This window comes from Pelodiscus sinensis, chromosome 22 (assembly GCF_049634645.1).
Source record: "Pelodiscus sinensis isolate JC-2024 chromosome 22, ASM4963464v1, whole genome shotgun sequence".
NCBI classification, from domain to species: domain Eukaryota; kingdom Metazoa; phylum Chordata; order Testudines; family Trionychidae; genus Pelodiscus; species Pelodiscus sinensis.
This window is the reverse complement of record NC_134732.1, coordinates 6,535,514-6,549,024: the sequence shown is the minus strand read 5'-3', so window position 1 is coordinate 6,549,024 and position 13,511 is coordinate 6,535,514. Positions and strand designations below refer to the sequence as shown.

Sequence of the window (13,511 nt, the reverse complement as noted above, 5' to 3'; positions counted from 1 at the left end):
TGTGGTGCAGACAAGCCAGCTGCCAAAGGACTTCAGTGGATCTGCCTTGGAAACTGGCTTCAGGGCGGCACGGTTCCCTTCTAGGTACACACGCTAGAAAGAGAGCTGAATAAATGGACCAAAACTCTCCCGGTGCCCCTAACTTCTCTCCCTCCCATTCTCCGCCCACCCACCCAGGCCTGAGGCTGATGGAGCCATAGCTTGCTTTCCCCCCTTTTCACTGGTAAGATGGAGAAAGGCTCAGAACAGCAAATCGCCCCTTAGCCCCCTGGGATCGGGAGTAAAGTGTGCTCAGGATCAGATCTGCATGTGAGTGGCAGGGAGAGAGAGATCTCACCCACCCGTCCCAACAAATAAAATGTTGCCTGAAACAAAACCTGCAAGATGCAATAAGCTGCCGGCTCCTTTGTGGAACAGCTGCTGTTAAATCCACGGCCAGACCCCGCTTCCTGGCGCCAGGGTGCAATACTCTGAATTACCCTCACTCTGGCCCTGTGCTTTGCTGGCTCAGCCCGCACCAAGGAAAAAGTAGCAGTCGCAGGCTGTGCTCAGCCTGGCAAGCAACAGATGTGAGTGCTGGCAGCAGGTTGGAAGCCATGCTGTGTGGAGCAGGCTGGTGCACCCAGCGTGGCTGGCCAGGGATCGTCTGACGGGTTGCCCTGGGCTGGGTTTTTTACAGGGCTCAGCTCCCATCTTGGCACCCGCATGTTTTCCAGGGCATGCCTGTTGGAGCTGAGCTTCCCTGCAAATCCCGCCCCGGTGATGGCCCGCCAAGAACCCAGCCCCTGGCATTCCCAGAAGCACCCATGGTGTTTTCACCACAGCAGCCTGGCTTTTCCATGCCCAATGGGCAGCATGAGCTGTAACACCCATCAGACAGGAATGTAAACATCACTCTGCACAGCCAAGGTTTTCCAGAGGGCTGAGCAAGCCAGCAAGGGCCGAGTCAGCTTTAGTCAATAGCACTTACAAAAATATCCAACAGCGAGCAAGCGCTTCCCCAGCCCACTCGATGCCCCTTCTCCTGCCCTTTCCCACGAAGGCTTGTTCTCTCTGTCTGCGGTAAGCACAGACCTCGGGGCTAAGGGATCGATTTGCGTAGCAGGAGCTCCCGAGCAGCTCAGCTCTGAAGCCCTCGGAGGCAAAGGGAGGTGGGGAGGGTACAGGAGTTGGAACGGGAGTCCTGGATGCTCCCTCCCTCGCCTCACACTAACAGGCTTGTGAGCGCCTCCCTCAGCATCCATGGCTTTGCAGTGGGCTCCCCTTTCCTGCCCTACACAGATCAATGTGGGTTTATTTGATGGAACCTCTTTCATATCAACTCTCTCTCCCAAAGTGCTTGGCAGAGTTAAATAAGGAAAACTGGCAGCTGAGATGGGGCGCGGACTGGGGAAGGGAGGCAGGAGGGCTGCCTTCCTCAGAGGAATGGGTGAAGTAGCCTGGAGGGAGGGAGAGCAGGTGGGTGGGAGGTTAGCAGGGAGGGGAGTAGGAAAAGAAAGCCCCTGTTGCAGACTGGACCAAATCCAAGAGGGAATGTAAACGAAATTGGCTGGTTTTGACGGGCACCCCAGATAGGATGGGGATCAAGTGGGGCTATTGGGGGCGGAGGGAGCAGGGGATGCTGATGTCCTCAGGCCTTGTGGTATGTTGGAGCAGCAGAACACTGCACCAGCAGGGGGAGCCATGGCGGCAAGGCTCTGCAGGTTCTTGAGTGCAGCCCTCCAGGTTGGCGGTTCAAGTCTCGCTTGTTCTTCCCCCTGGAACGCCAGCTCCAGTGTGAGCAGATGTTATCCTGGCCACAAAACCCAGCATGCCTTTGCCATGGGAGCCTGGCTCGGGGAAGTTTGCCTGTGGTCCCCAGAGCTGTGGACAGGCCATGGGGGGCAGCTCTGGGGAGTTAGGCGAGGCAAGGGCTGGAAAATGGCTGAGGCTATGGAGAATGAAGAGCAGAGTGAGGGACAAGACTAGAAGGCACTGCTAAGTGACTGCCCTGGGCCGAGGGGCTGCATCCGTTCTACCGCCTGATCCCCTCGCTCACTCACACATGGGCTCCCTCTCTCCCGCGTGGGATCCTGGGAGTCACAGCAGCTGAGGCAGTGACCTTGCACCAGGGATGAATTTGGCTCTTTGCAACCATCTGTTATTGGCAGGAGAGGTGGCTGCTATAATGGAAGGTGGCCAGCGTTGCTGCGCGTGTCCTGGGCTGACACCATACGCTGCCGTGCCACGCCACAGGGAAGCAGCCACGTCGGAAGCCATGAACGCTTCCCCAGCCTGACAGGCAGGTTCTTCAATCAGCTGCACTGCTGGGAAGCAACGGGGGAGAACAGAGAAGCAGCCCCCAGGGGAACTAATTAGTGACTCGCCTTCCTAGGAGGGAAACGTGGGATTGAAAGGGAACGGCAGCGCATGCCAGAGATTCCAATCTCAGAGCTGTCTCCATCCGCTGGGAGCGGTCTGCAGGCCGTCCAGGACATGGCTGACACAACTGTCGCTCCAGCCAGCGACTCTCTGAACGCTCCCTAGCTGCCAGCAAGCGCTGAACCCACTTCTCACAGCCACGGGGTGCAAAAGCAGGGCTGCCTGTAGATCTCAAAGGGCTTTACAAAGGAGGCCAGCGTCATGGCCCTCATTTCACAGAGAAGGAAACTGAGGCCCGGAGAGGGACATAACTTGTCCATGGGCACCTAGCAGGCCCATGGCAGAGCAGCGATTAACACCCAGCTCTTCTGAGTCCTACGCAAGTGCCCCATCCATTAGGCCACACTACCTTCCTCAGGGGGGAGTGATGGAAAGTGGTTTGCAGCCCTCCTGAGCGACCCCTTCTGGCCAACGCTCTGAGTGGCGCCCGTGGGATTGGGCTGCTGGCGCCAGCTCCCTGCAGTGCGTGGGGAGGGATTTATGGGACATTCCTGTCAGCGAAACAGCAAAATCTGCCGTGGTGACAAGGGCGGTGACAAAAAGCCTCACCTAAAGTTTGTGCTGGTGACAGGACGCTGTCGTGTCACCGCCCTCATGCACGCTCCCACACAGGCAGCACGGCTAGTTCCTTCTAGCGCATGGTCAGACACATCATGCTTAACCGGGACTTGCCCGCAAGTCCCCTTCGGTCCCTGCTAATTGCCCCCGGCGACGTGTCTTAGCAGCGGCATGCCTGGGCCAGAACAGGCATCGGCAGCGCCTTTGGAGGCGCGTGCTGCGGGCGGCTGGGGTCTGGTCGCTTGGCAGTGTTTTGTGGTCCCCGTGGGGGCTGTGGGCTCCAGCAAAGAATGGCTGCCCAGGGGGACAGTGCAGGGTGAGACATGAAAACCCACGACACATTGGAGGTTCCCTCCATGGATCCGTCCCGCTTCCCGGTGGGGTGTTGGTGGGAGCCACAGCCCTAGTGCCACACCCCGTCTGTCCCTGGGCGTGCGCCCACCACGCACCGAGCCCTGCCTGCCGCTGTCCTCTCAGCCTCGCCGCCGGGAGGTCGCCCGCATCGTTGCTTTGGAATTTTCTTTTCTATTCTCTCTTCAGGGAGAATAACTTCATCAAGGACTTCCCGCAGCTGGCCGACGCGCTGATGGTGATCCCGCTGCCCGTGGAGGAGCAATGCCGCGGCGTGCTCTCCGAACCCCTGCCTGACCTTCAGCTGCTCACTGGTAAGCAGCCTCTGCCACCCAGCAGGGTGCTGTCCACCCCCAGGCATGGCCACGAGTCGGAGAACCACCCCCCAGCAGGTACTTCGCAGAGAGGGGTCGGAGCATGCTCAGAACTGAACCCCACTCTGCTCCCTTTCCCTGTCTCCGCCCGTCCCTTTGCCCCCCATTCCCCTGCTCTCTCCCTCTGACTCCAGCTAGTTACTGTCTGTTGGAGACAATACACTGGCCAGCCTGCACTCCCCACTGTTACGCCACCTGGCATCTCAGCCCTGGGAGCTTCCTCCTAGCAGTGCCCTGTGTCAGCCTGAGCTTCTCCGTCAGCTCAAGACAGCTCAGCCTCCCCAGCTCAGCCCTGACCGCCCCACTCACCCTCTGGGTGCTCGGGTGGAGGAGAAGACACCTCCCCGGGCGCCTCTTTTATCCCCTTCCCCCCGCCACGCTTTCTAAGTCCCAGCTTCCCCTTCGCAGGAGACATCCGGTACGACGAGGCCATGGGCTACCCCATGGTGCAGCACTGGAGGGTCCGAAGCAACCTGTACAAAGTGAAGCTCAGCACCATCACCCACTCTGCAGGTGAGCGCTGCCTGCGGGATGACTGTGGGCCTAGCTGAGAGCAGGGCGCACGCGGGCAGCAGGCCGGCTTGGCCGTAGCACCCTGCACATGTCCAGCACCTTGCATTGCAGATCCTGGACAGACACCAGCAGGGCCGTCCCTAGGGAGCCCCGGTGCCTGGGCAAACCCCACCCCACCCCTTCTCCAAGCTCTGTTCATGGGCTGTCCCGCCCCCTCATGCCACCATTGCGCCCTTGCCTAAAGCCCCCTCCCTTGAGCAAGACGAGCCAGGGGATCACCTGGAGGCCTGGCATGGGGCAGCAGCAGGGATAAACTCCCTGCCCCCGCACTCCCCCAGGACCGGGGTGCTCCGCTTCCTGCCGCTGCGGTGGAGTGGGGTGCGATGGGCTAGGAGATGGCAGTGGAGGGGAGCCGGCTGCTTAGTCACGCCAGTTCCTGCCGCCGTGGTGATGTGGGGAGTGGGGGCAACCCCATTGCAGTCCCCTCAAGTAATCGCCTTCAGGCCCAGCAGCCCTGATCACAGGGCAGCTGAGGCAGCTGCTGCTGGGTCTCCCGAACCGTGGGGCCTCAGGACGGGATGGCTCTGTCGCTCACCATCCCTTCCCCCAGGAAGACTGGCAAAGCGATTTCTCTGCTTTCTCCGGACAGGCAGGGAGCTCCCGTGATTTGGTCAGGTCACGGAGGGAGAAGGAGCAAGGATGAGGGATAACACCCTGCCCCTCTGTGCACAGAGTTCTGCATCCCAGGAACAAACGGCTCTTTATAGGGGGGATAAATATCACTGTTCCCATGGGGCCTGGGGGAAACGTCAGCATCGCCCACTTCGGGTGTCTAAGCACTTAAAGCCTCACCGAGGCACCCAAGGAAGTGGTCTGATTCTTCTGGAGTGGGGAGCTCCTGCTGGCGTTCGGTGGCTAGCCGTAAGCAACCACATCTTATGCTAAATGGCATGACCAAGAAGGCACAGCAGTGGCGGAGAAGGGATCGAAGGGGGTCTCCTGACTCCCAGCTCCCTGGGTCATGTTTCCTTTTCAGTAGTGCCAGGCTCCCTGTCCCCAGCTCATGTCACAAGTCCCTGTCCACATAGTCCCTGCTACAGAGGGTAGTGCTCGGTCTGGGGAGCCAGGCCAGCTGCCTCTGCCATGCCGCGAACCACGCTGGCTAGGGAGCCGGTCGAGCTGAAGATATGGCTGGGGCTTTGAAAAAAGCATCACAGATATTGCACAGATATTGGGAGGCTGCTATCAAATCAGGAGAGGCAGCATCACTGAGAGCGAGTCCATTTCACAAAATGAGTTCATAGTGTCACAGCTTGTACCTACGGATGGGATGGCTCCGCCCACACGTCCCCCACGCAGACAGCTGGCAGCCAGAAGCCAGTCTAGCCCCACCGAGCAGGGTCCCGCAAAGCATGGGGTGGCCCCAATGGGTTTTAAATCTCCCAGGGGCAGCAGGCAGGGGGACACGTAGCGGGAGGGGAGGGAAGCGTGTGGGCCAGCAGGTGGGTCCAGGACACCCCCTAGAACCGCTGCCAGAAGGAGGGTATCCACTGGCCACTAGGAGGATTGGAGGACTGGCAGTGGCCCTAAAGTAAATTGAGTTTGAGACCCCGGACCTGGAGAGACTGGCCCTGCTGCGATCTGGTTTGGATTTGATCATCTGGTGTAATAATTCCCTCCCCCTCCCCCGGACAAACTCTTTGCATCCAAATGTCTTATCAGCAAATGTCTTGTCTGATCTTGTTCTCCGAGATCCTGGCGTGGGGCAGTGTCCCTGCAAACCTGATGCACCAGCTCTGTAGAAATAAAACACCATGAAATCTGCAAGGGCTTTTCCTCCCTGGAGGAAGTTTGTAGCCAATCTCGAGTCCAGCCCTGTGATCTCTAAGCTCTCCAGCTCTGTCTGCCAAACAGCCACGGAGCGCTGCCGGGCACCCTGTGCCAGGGCGTGGGGTGACGGAGCTGAGGCCAAGCCCTCGTGCACCATGCCCGAGGGAGGGAGCACCTCTCCAGCCCCATTGTCTGGGACACACTTGCCCGGACTCGTGCAGGAGGGTGGGAATCTAACCCCTCCTGGGTAACGCGCTTTCAACTGGGACTGCTGGCAGATTGCCAGGAAACCTCCACGGCCGCAGTCCAGCTGTCTGTGCCCCGTTACTGCCTTGCAACCCAGCTACCAGCAAGCTGCAGAGTATTTCCAGCTTTTCTGAAAAGAAACAAACATGCCCAGAATATTCGCTCTGGGGACGTTCCACTGCCTGATCTGGACTAAATTAACCCCTCCCTCAAGGAACACCTCCCGCTGTGATAGTTGCAAAATGAAGCTGAGGCAGATTCCCCCCACCCCCAGCATCCTGCAAAAAGCAGCGTAGCTTCGGTCACGCCCCACGTGCATGTGTGTGCGCTGCAGCGCTCTGCCCCGTGGTTCATTTGTGAAACCCCTGGGGGGGGGGGGGACACAGAAAGACCTGAGAGCTGCAGACCCACAGGGGCAGGCAGCGGAGGAGAAAATGCAGGTGGCAAGGGGGCGCTCAGGGATCCGAGGGTACGTCTAGACTGATTTCTTCTTCTGAAAGAGGAAATGCAAACGAAGCGCCAATTAGCATATTCTCACGCTTCATTTGCATATCCTCTTCCAACCCTTCTTGCGGAAGAGGTTTTTCCACCTAGAAAAAACCCCTTTTCCGAAAGAACCTGTAAACCTCACCCACACCTCCCCAACCAATTGCTGGCTGCCCTGCCCAGGGCATTTACCAATGATGCTCCCTCTTCCAGGCTTTGCAAATGTCCTGAAGATCCTAAGCAAGGACAGCAGCCGGGAGGAGCTGCTGTCCTTCATTCAGCAGTACGGCTCTCACTACATTGAAGAGGCGCTGTATGGCTCCGAGTTCAGCTGCACCATCCACTTCCCCAGCAAGAAGGTCCAACAGCAGCTTTGGCTCCAGTATCAGAAAGGTAAGGGGAAGCCAGGCAGGAGCTGCTGCCCCGGGCACGCTCACTGCTGCAAAACCAGCACTTTCTGCCCAGGCCCCTCCCAGCCCACACGTTGGGCCAGGCCTGTAACTGGGAAGCTGATGGAAGGCTTGGGTTGGCCAACTGGCTGGCAACACAAGCCTGCCTGTGTCCAGGAGTGAGTCCAAAAATCCAGGTAGGGCCTGGATAGAGAATCCTGCCATTGTCCTGCCATTGCCTTTCCTCAGACTCACTCCCTTCCTCATCTTCCCCGGGCAGCGGCCTGGCGCACCGCTGCCCGCAGGCTCAGCACGGCCATGGCTGCTTTCAGAAGAACTTGCCACCACCCTGGTCATCTACCTCCCCACCCTGTTGTACCAGCCCCTGGACCATTCTGGGTCTTTTGGGCTGTTTTATATAAATGTGACATAATTGAACTGTCTCGCAATGGGTTCATTTTATTGCTTGTGACAACGACAGTCTTTAAGGAAGCGTATTAAATCAATAGGAGACTCATTGTGCTGCACTATAAATAACGAGACACATCATTAAGCAGGGCAATAAACTTCAGGCCTTTGAAGTAATACAATTAGGTTATGTTTCTAAAAACTCTCTCACTGCTGTAGCCTTCTGCATGCCCATTCGTTACCCTCCTCGGGAGAACCCGGGATATTCCCTCGACTTGATCTTTTCCCACTCTAATGGACCACTGCGAACATGGGACACATTCTAGGATTCACTATAGCAGAGACTGCAAAGGCACGTTGGTTCTGTCTTCTCTACATCCCGAGTCTGACCTGACATGCTATGACTGAGAGGAAACAAACACACACACACGGTGGGGCTCTGTGAACCTTCCCCTACGGCCTTTAGCTATTTTCTCCCACATCCCAGCCGTAGTTATCCCTGCAAGTTATTTATAACCCACTGTTCTTGTTTGTTTTATTTTTAAATATTGATAAATGGATTTGTGCTGTAGCAATGCCCTGTTGCATGGGGGGAAGTGTGGAGATGTGTTGTTTGTGCGTTTGTGATGCCATTAATCATTCTGACTTATGTGACTTCCTGGAATCCCTTTGACAATGGGTTGGTGTGAAATACACAGAGGGTCAGATTCTGCTCCCAGTTATGCTGCTTAAATGCAGAGAGACTCAGCTCTACCCCAAATTTACAAGGGCATCCCTTAGAGTAGCATTTGGATTTGATGATTTAAAGCAAATATAGCAACCCTGCTGCCATGCTGTGCGTTTAAGCCATAGCTTGAGGGGGGGAAGGGGGAGTAACATCATCCCCATTTTACAGATGAGGGAGGTGAAGTACAAAGGTATCAGTGGACTTGCTCTAGATCACAGACCAGATGAGTGGCAGAATCTAAATCTCTTGACATCTAGCCCACTGCTTGAGCTCCCCACCCCCCAATAGGTGCATTAAGGGAACAGGGCTGGGTAACTGGGCAGGAGATCTGTACTTTCAGATCTTTCATTTGGGGCTGCAGGGGAACCCTAGCTCCAGAGAGCAGCTTCCTTCTGGAAGGCAACATCCTACCGAGTTAATTTCACCTGCATGTGGCCTCACGCGCCAGGCACTTTATTTTCTTTTCCAGGCTGTGCAAGTACCCAAGCTTCTCTTGTGGGCTCTCCCTCCCCTCCAGCTGTAGCATGTAGCCCTGGGACTCTCAATGCCCCAAAGCAGCAGGGCACAGTGAACATCTGACCACATTGTTGCCAAGACTCTCTCTTGCACTGTTCTCATTCCTATCCGCTAAAGCCCATTCATCACTTCCACTTCAGTCTTAGTAATCATGCCCATGGCATTCACCTTCCGCTAGGAACAGTAAATCCTCACTCACAGGGCTTCAACTGCTACTCAGCAGCCTAAGTGCTAAAGGGAAGCCATTACTGTTTCCTTTGTCAGGAGACAGAAGCATCCTCTCTCCATGAGGCTAGGTCTAGACCACGACGGTTTTTTTTGGAAGAGGCTTTTCCACCATTTGGTATCCTGCGAAAACCCCGTAGTCTAGACATAGCCAGAGTGTCTTCATGCCAAGCTGATAGAACAGGTCGCTTCTAGCCCTTGTGCAATTTTTTCTCCCTACATTGGACGACAAGCCGCATAGGCTGCCTGTGTTCTAGAGTATTATAGGTGTCTGGCACATGCTTCTGATTATTTTTCTGACACACGAACAGGAAACCTGCTTGGGGTGCTGCTTTAGGAAAGGCACTCTAAAATGCCAGTGATTATTGATTTTAAACAACAAGGATGACATGAACACAGTGCCCCCATCCAGAGAGTCCAACTTCATATCTTCTCAGCTCAGAAACATCTCTGGCCTATCACTGTCTTCCTGCCAGCCAGCTCATTTCCTGACTGCATTGTGGGAACGCATATGCAGCATGTCTCTGAAATATATGAATGGTGCCTTTCTAGTGTAATTTGGTAGCAGGTGAAATTGACACCAGGGGGAAAAAAAATCTCATGCTGACCAGAATAGCCCCCAAAATAATAACATTAATATTCTAGCACATTTGCAGCTTCCTAGCCAAAGTATCTTATTTTAATCAACTTCATAAATAAATCTGGAGGCCCCAGGAGGAGGTGCCTGCCAACAAAGTACACAATCTGTGTGTTTGTACCCTAATTAAAAACATTGTCTCGAACATAAAACTGTGCCGCTGGCAGTCCAGCTTCTTGTAAATTGCTGGGCCAGAGGCAAGCTCCTTGCCAATGTTGGAACTGTCTGAATAACCATGCTAGCAGGCCGCAGACAGGAACAGTCACCGGAGCCCTTGAAGTGCGTAGGTGTTAGATTTCTCTAGCCAAACGCAAGCCATGCTGGTTTGGTTTTGTAGAGAGCCAGAAAGAGCTTTCCCCTCTCGTTCCCAGTGCTAAGAAACCCTGGTGGCAAGCCCAATATGAAAGCCAAAAGAGGTTCCACTGTGCTGCATCCTCTTCACCTGTGCTAGTGACAGAGGAAACACGGCATGTGCTGGGGTCGATGGACAGCTTGGTTTCTATTAGGGATGTTACAATGCGTTTAAGTAAACATGGACATACTGAACATTTCAGAGGTAACACGCAGGAGGGGGAAGGGAGGAGATGGCTCCGTGGCTCCTGGGGAGCAGGTGTGTGCTGGGAGCCTTTCAAGCCAACTCCTTGCGCATACCAAGAGCCTGCGTGTAACCATGAAGGTTAACTGATGAGCCCAGGCTCACTGGTTAACCATGTACAGGGTTACACTTTTACATCCCTAGTTTCTCTGCCCATTATCTAAAGTGGGGAGGGGGGGACTACAGAATTAATCTTCCCTCACTGAAAACATGCTGCACATTCAAGATGAACATCATGCTGGTCACAGGTACTGGATGTGCTTAGCTGGAGACAAAATGGGGGCCGGATGAGGGCCACTTTTCCCTACTCTGCCCCTATATAGCATGAGCCGCATTGCCTTAAGCCACCTTCACCTCACTCTGGATAGACACCCACAAAAGGCAAGGGAAACTTTCAGTCTCCTTAGCCCCTCCACCGAGACCTCCAGCAAGAGTATCAGTTATGATACTGGGGGTATAGACAGGGCATCCCTGGAAACTGAACTGATGCCACCAAGGAGACTTCCTGTGATAAGGATTTTCAGTCACATAACATATGCGAGAGAGAGGGGAGGGGGCCTTTTGGAGTTCAGATTAGAGATCAAGTGTTGATTTCCTAAGGCAAACATTGGAAGTTTGCCTTTTTTCCAATCTCCTCCCTGGAGAGCAAGTTGGATTGTGGGCAAACAAAACAACCCTCCCCCCTCTGATTTCTTTGAAAATGATTAAAGGCCCTATCTCACGGGCCTCTTTGGTGATGGTTCCACGTTACCTAGCAACACTTTAACTCATCAAATGGGAGTGTGGTGTGCACTGAGCCGAGGCTCTGAAATTGACCCAGCTGTTGATCCATTACACCGAAGCCTGCATCGGTTTTCTTCACCATTAGAGCTGGTGTTTAACACTGGTAGCACGTTATTAAGTTCACACCAAGGCTGTGGACGTCTTCATTTGGCAGCTTGCACACACCTGCTGACCTCATGCTACTTCCTGTTGCTTTTACTGACACAAAACACACAGGAGGAAATGGAGGAATCCTGCCAAGAAAGGCTCTCCAAGTGCAGCAAATGCACCTGCTACCATCCGGTCCATTCTCTGCAAAATAACTTTAATACATCTATTTGGGCTACATCCCCCTTCAGTCTGATTGGAGGAAGAAGGCCAACTGGAAAAGGAACAGTTGTTTAGTGAGCCAACTCTGACATCCCAGGAAGGACTTCAAACAACTACGCTTTGGATCTCCCTCACTTCCAGTGAAATAAAAAGCCCACAGACAATAAATGTGCATTTAAAATTGTCATTTGTCCAGATGAAAACAGAGAAGCTATGCACAACACTGCACAGGGTCAAACACCATTAAGCACTGTAGTGGCATCGTAACTACACTGTGCAGACCGCAACTAAGCCATCCAGCTTTCCTCTGCTCTACGGCTTGAGAGACTTGAGACACGGCAGTTAAGTGACTTGCCCAAGGTCAGGCTGCCAGTGTTAGATGAGCATGCAGATGTACCCAGTTCTATACTTAGATCATTCTTTTCCTTCACAATGAAGATGGAACTAAAAAGAATGTTACAGTCAGAGAAGATGATGCTGGGAGGGATGCGCTAAGAATGTGAGGGAGGCATTTGGTCATGTTCTCATGGCCAGAGAGCATTTGTGCCACTTTTCCTTCCAACATCGAGTTAATTTCATTTGCTATTTTTACAGTCCTCCTCCCCAAATGGCTCATGAATACAATCCCCTGGCCTCAGCCAGTGTGGCCCAGTTACATGCACAGCAAACACTGCAGACAGCCTCAGCACCTGAAATCAACGCACCCTTAGCTAAAGGATAAGAACAGCCATACTAGATCAATCCGAATAGCCTATCTTCTGACAGTGGCCAATGCCAGGCGCCACAGAGGGAATGAACAGAACAGGCAATCACTGACTGATCCATCCTGTCATCCACTCCCAGCGTCTGACAATCAAAGGGTATGGATGGACACCACCATCAAAGCATCCTCCATATGCTTATGACCGTTCGCAGTTACGACTGAAACTGTCGTAAATGGCAGACCCCGAGTTACGCATGCGCAGATCGCTGGACAGCGCGGCTGGCGAGCGGGGCTCGCTGTGGTTCGGCGAGCCCTGGATATAGTGGCATTTTGATATTTTTGGTCTTATCTAACACTTTCCTAATAGAGCCAAACATGTCAACATTGAATTTCAAGTGCCGTTTTGGTGGCCAGTCACCCCAAATGTGGTGTGTTTCTTTGGCATTTTTCCCTGTAAAGGATGTTAAATGTTATTATATTGTAGTTGCCGTTGAGCTATAGTCACCTCTTGGCTCCTCTGAGGATTAAATCAAGAGGTGTCTCTGTCCCTTGTGGGTCCAGCACCAGCTGCTCTAGGAAGCCATCATTTATATGGCATCTAAAAACTTAATCCCTGCATCCCTTGCTGAGTTGACACACAGCCAGTCAATATGGGCACGTGTAGACAGCAGTGCTATTTTGGGATACCTCCGATATCCCAAAATAGCGTTTCCACATCTCAACAGCACACCCGTTATTTCAAAATGCAATCAAAATAATGGGCTTGCGAGTCCGACGTCCCGGTAAACCTCATTCCACAAGGATTAAGGGACTTGTCAGAATAATGCTCTATTTCGAAGGAAGCTTGAATTAAGCTACACAATTTGTGTAGCTCAAATGGTGCAGCTTATTTTGAGCTAGTGCCACTGTGTAGATGCACCCTGAGAATAGTTTAAATTTCCCATTATTATTGTTTTCTGCCTTTGCAGCCTCTCTAATCTCTCTGAGCATTTGACAACCAGTCACCATCCCAGTCAGGTGGTGGGTAGATTATTCCTACAGCTATACTCTTATTGTTCAAGTATGGAATTTCTATCCATAGAGATTCTATGGTGCAGTTGGAGCCATACAAGGTAATTCTTCATTTGACACTGCTTTTGCGTACACAGAATACAATTCCCTCACCAGCACAACCTACTCTGTCATTTCTATGTATTGTGTCCTATTCATTATCTTCATTCCACCTAGTTTCTGTGATGCCTATTCTATTAATATCCTAATTTAATGCTATGCCCTCTAGTTCACCCATTTGAGTATTTAGGCACTATGGATACACTACTTTCTCCCAAACCTGCTTTTATTGACTGGTCACAATGTGAGCACATAGAATTTTACAGCAGTTTTAAATCTTTCTACAAACAAGTACTGTGTTAAATAGATAACTCTTTACAGTATTCAGTT

At 53.2% G+C, this 13,511-nt stretch overlaps 1 protein-coding gene across 6 annotated transcripts in view; it reads left to right on the top strand.

Moving 5' to 3' along the window:
- Positions 1–13,511, top strand: part of ASTN2 (astrotactin 2) — a 730,659-nt gene that overhangs the window by 476,782 nt on the left and 240,366 nt on the right. For all 6 annotated transcript variants that reach the window (XM_075905850.1, XM_075905849.1, XM_075905851.1 and 3 more), the window contains 3 exons: positions 3,520–3,644; positions 4,113–4,217; positions 6,993–7,172. In XM_075905850.1, the coding sequence (XP_075761965.1) occupies positions 3,520–3,644; positions 4,113–4,217; positions 6,993–7,172 (410 nt within the window). The remainder of the gene's footprint in view (positions 1–3,519; positions 3,645–4,112; positions 4,218–6,992; positions 7,173–13,511) is intronic.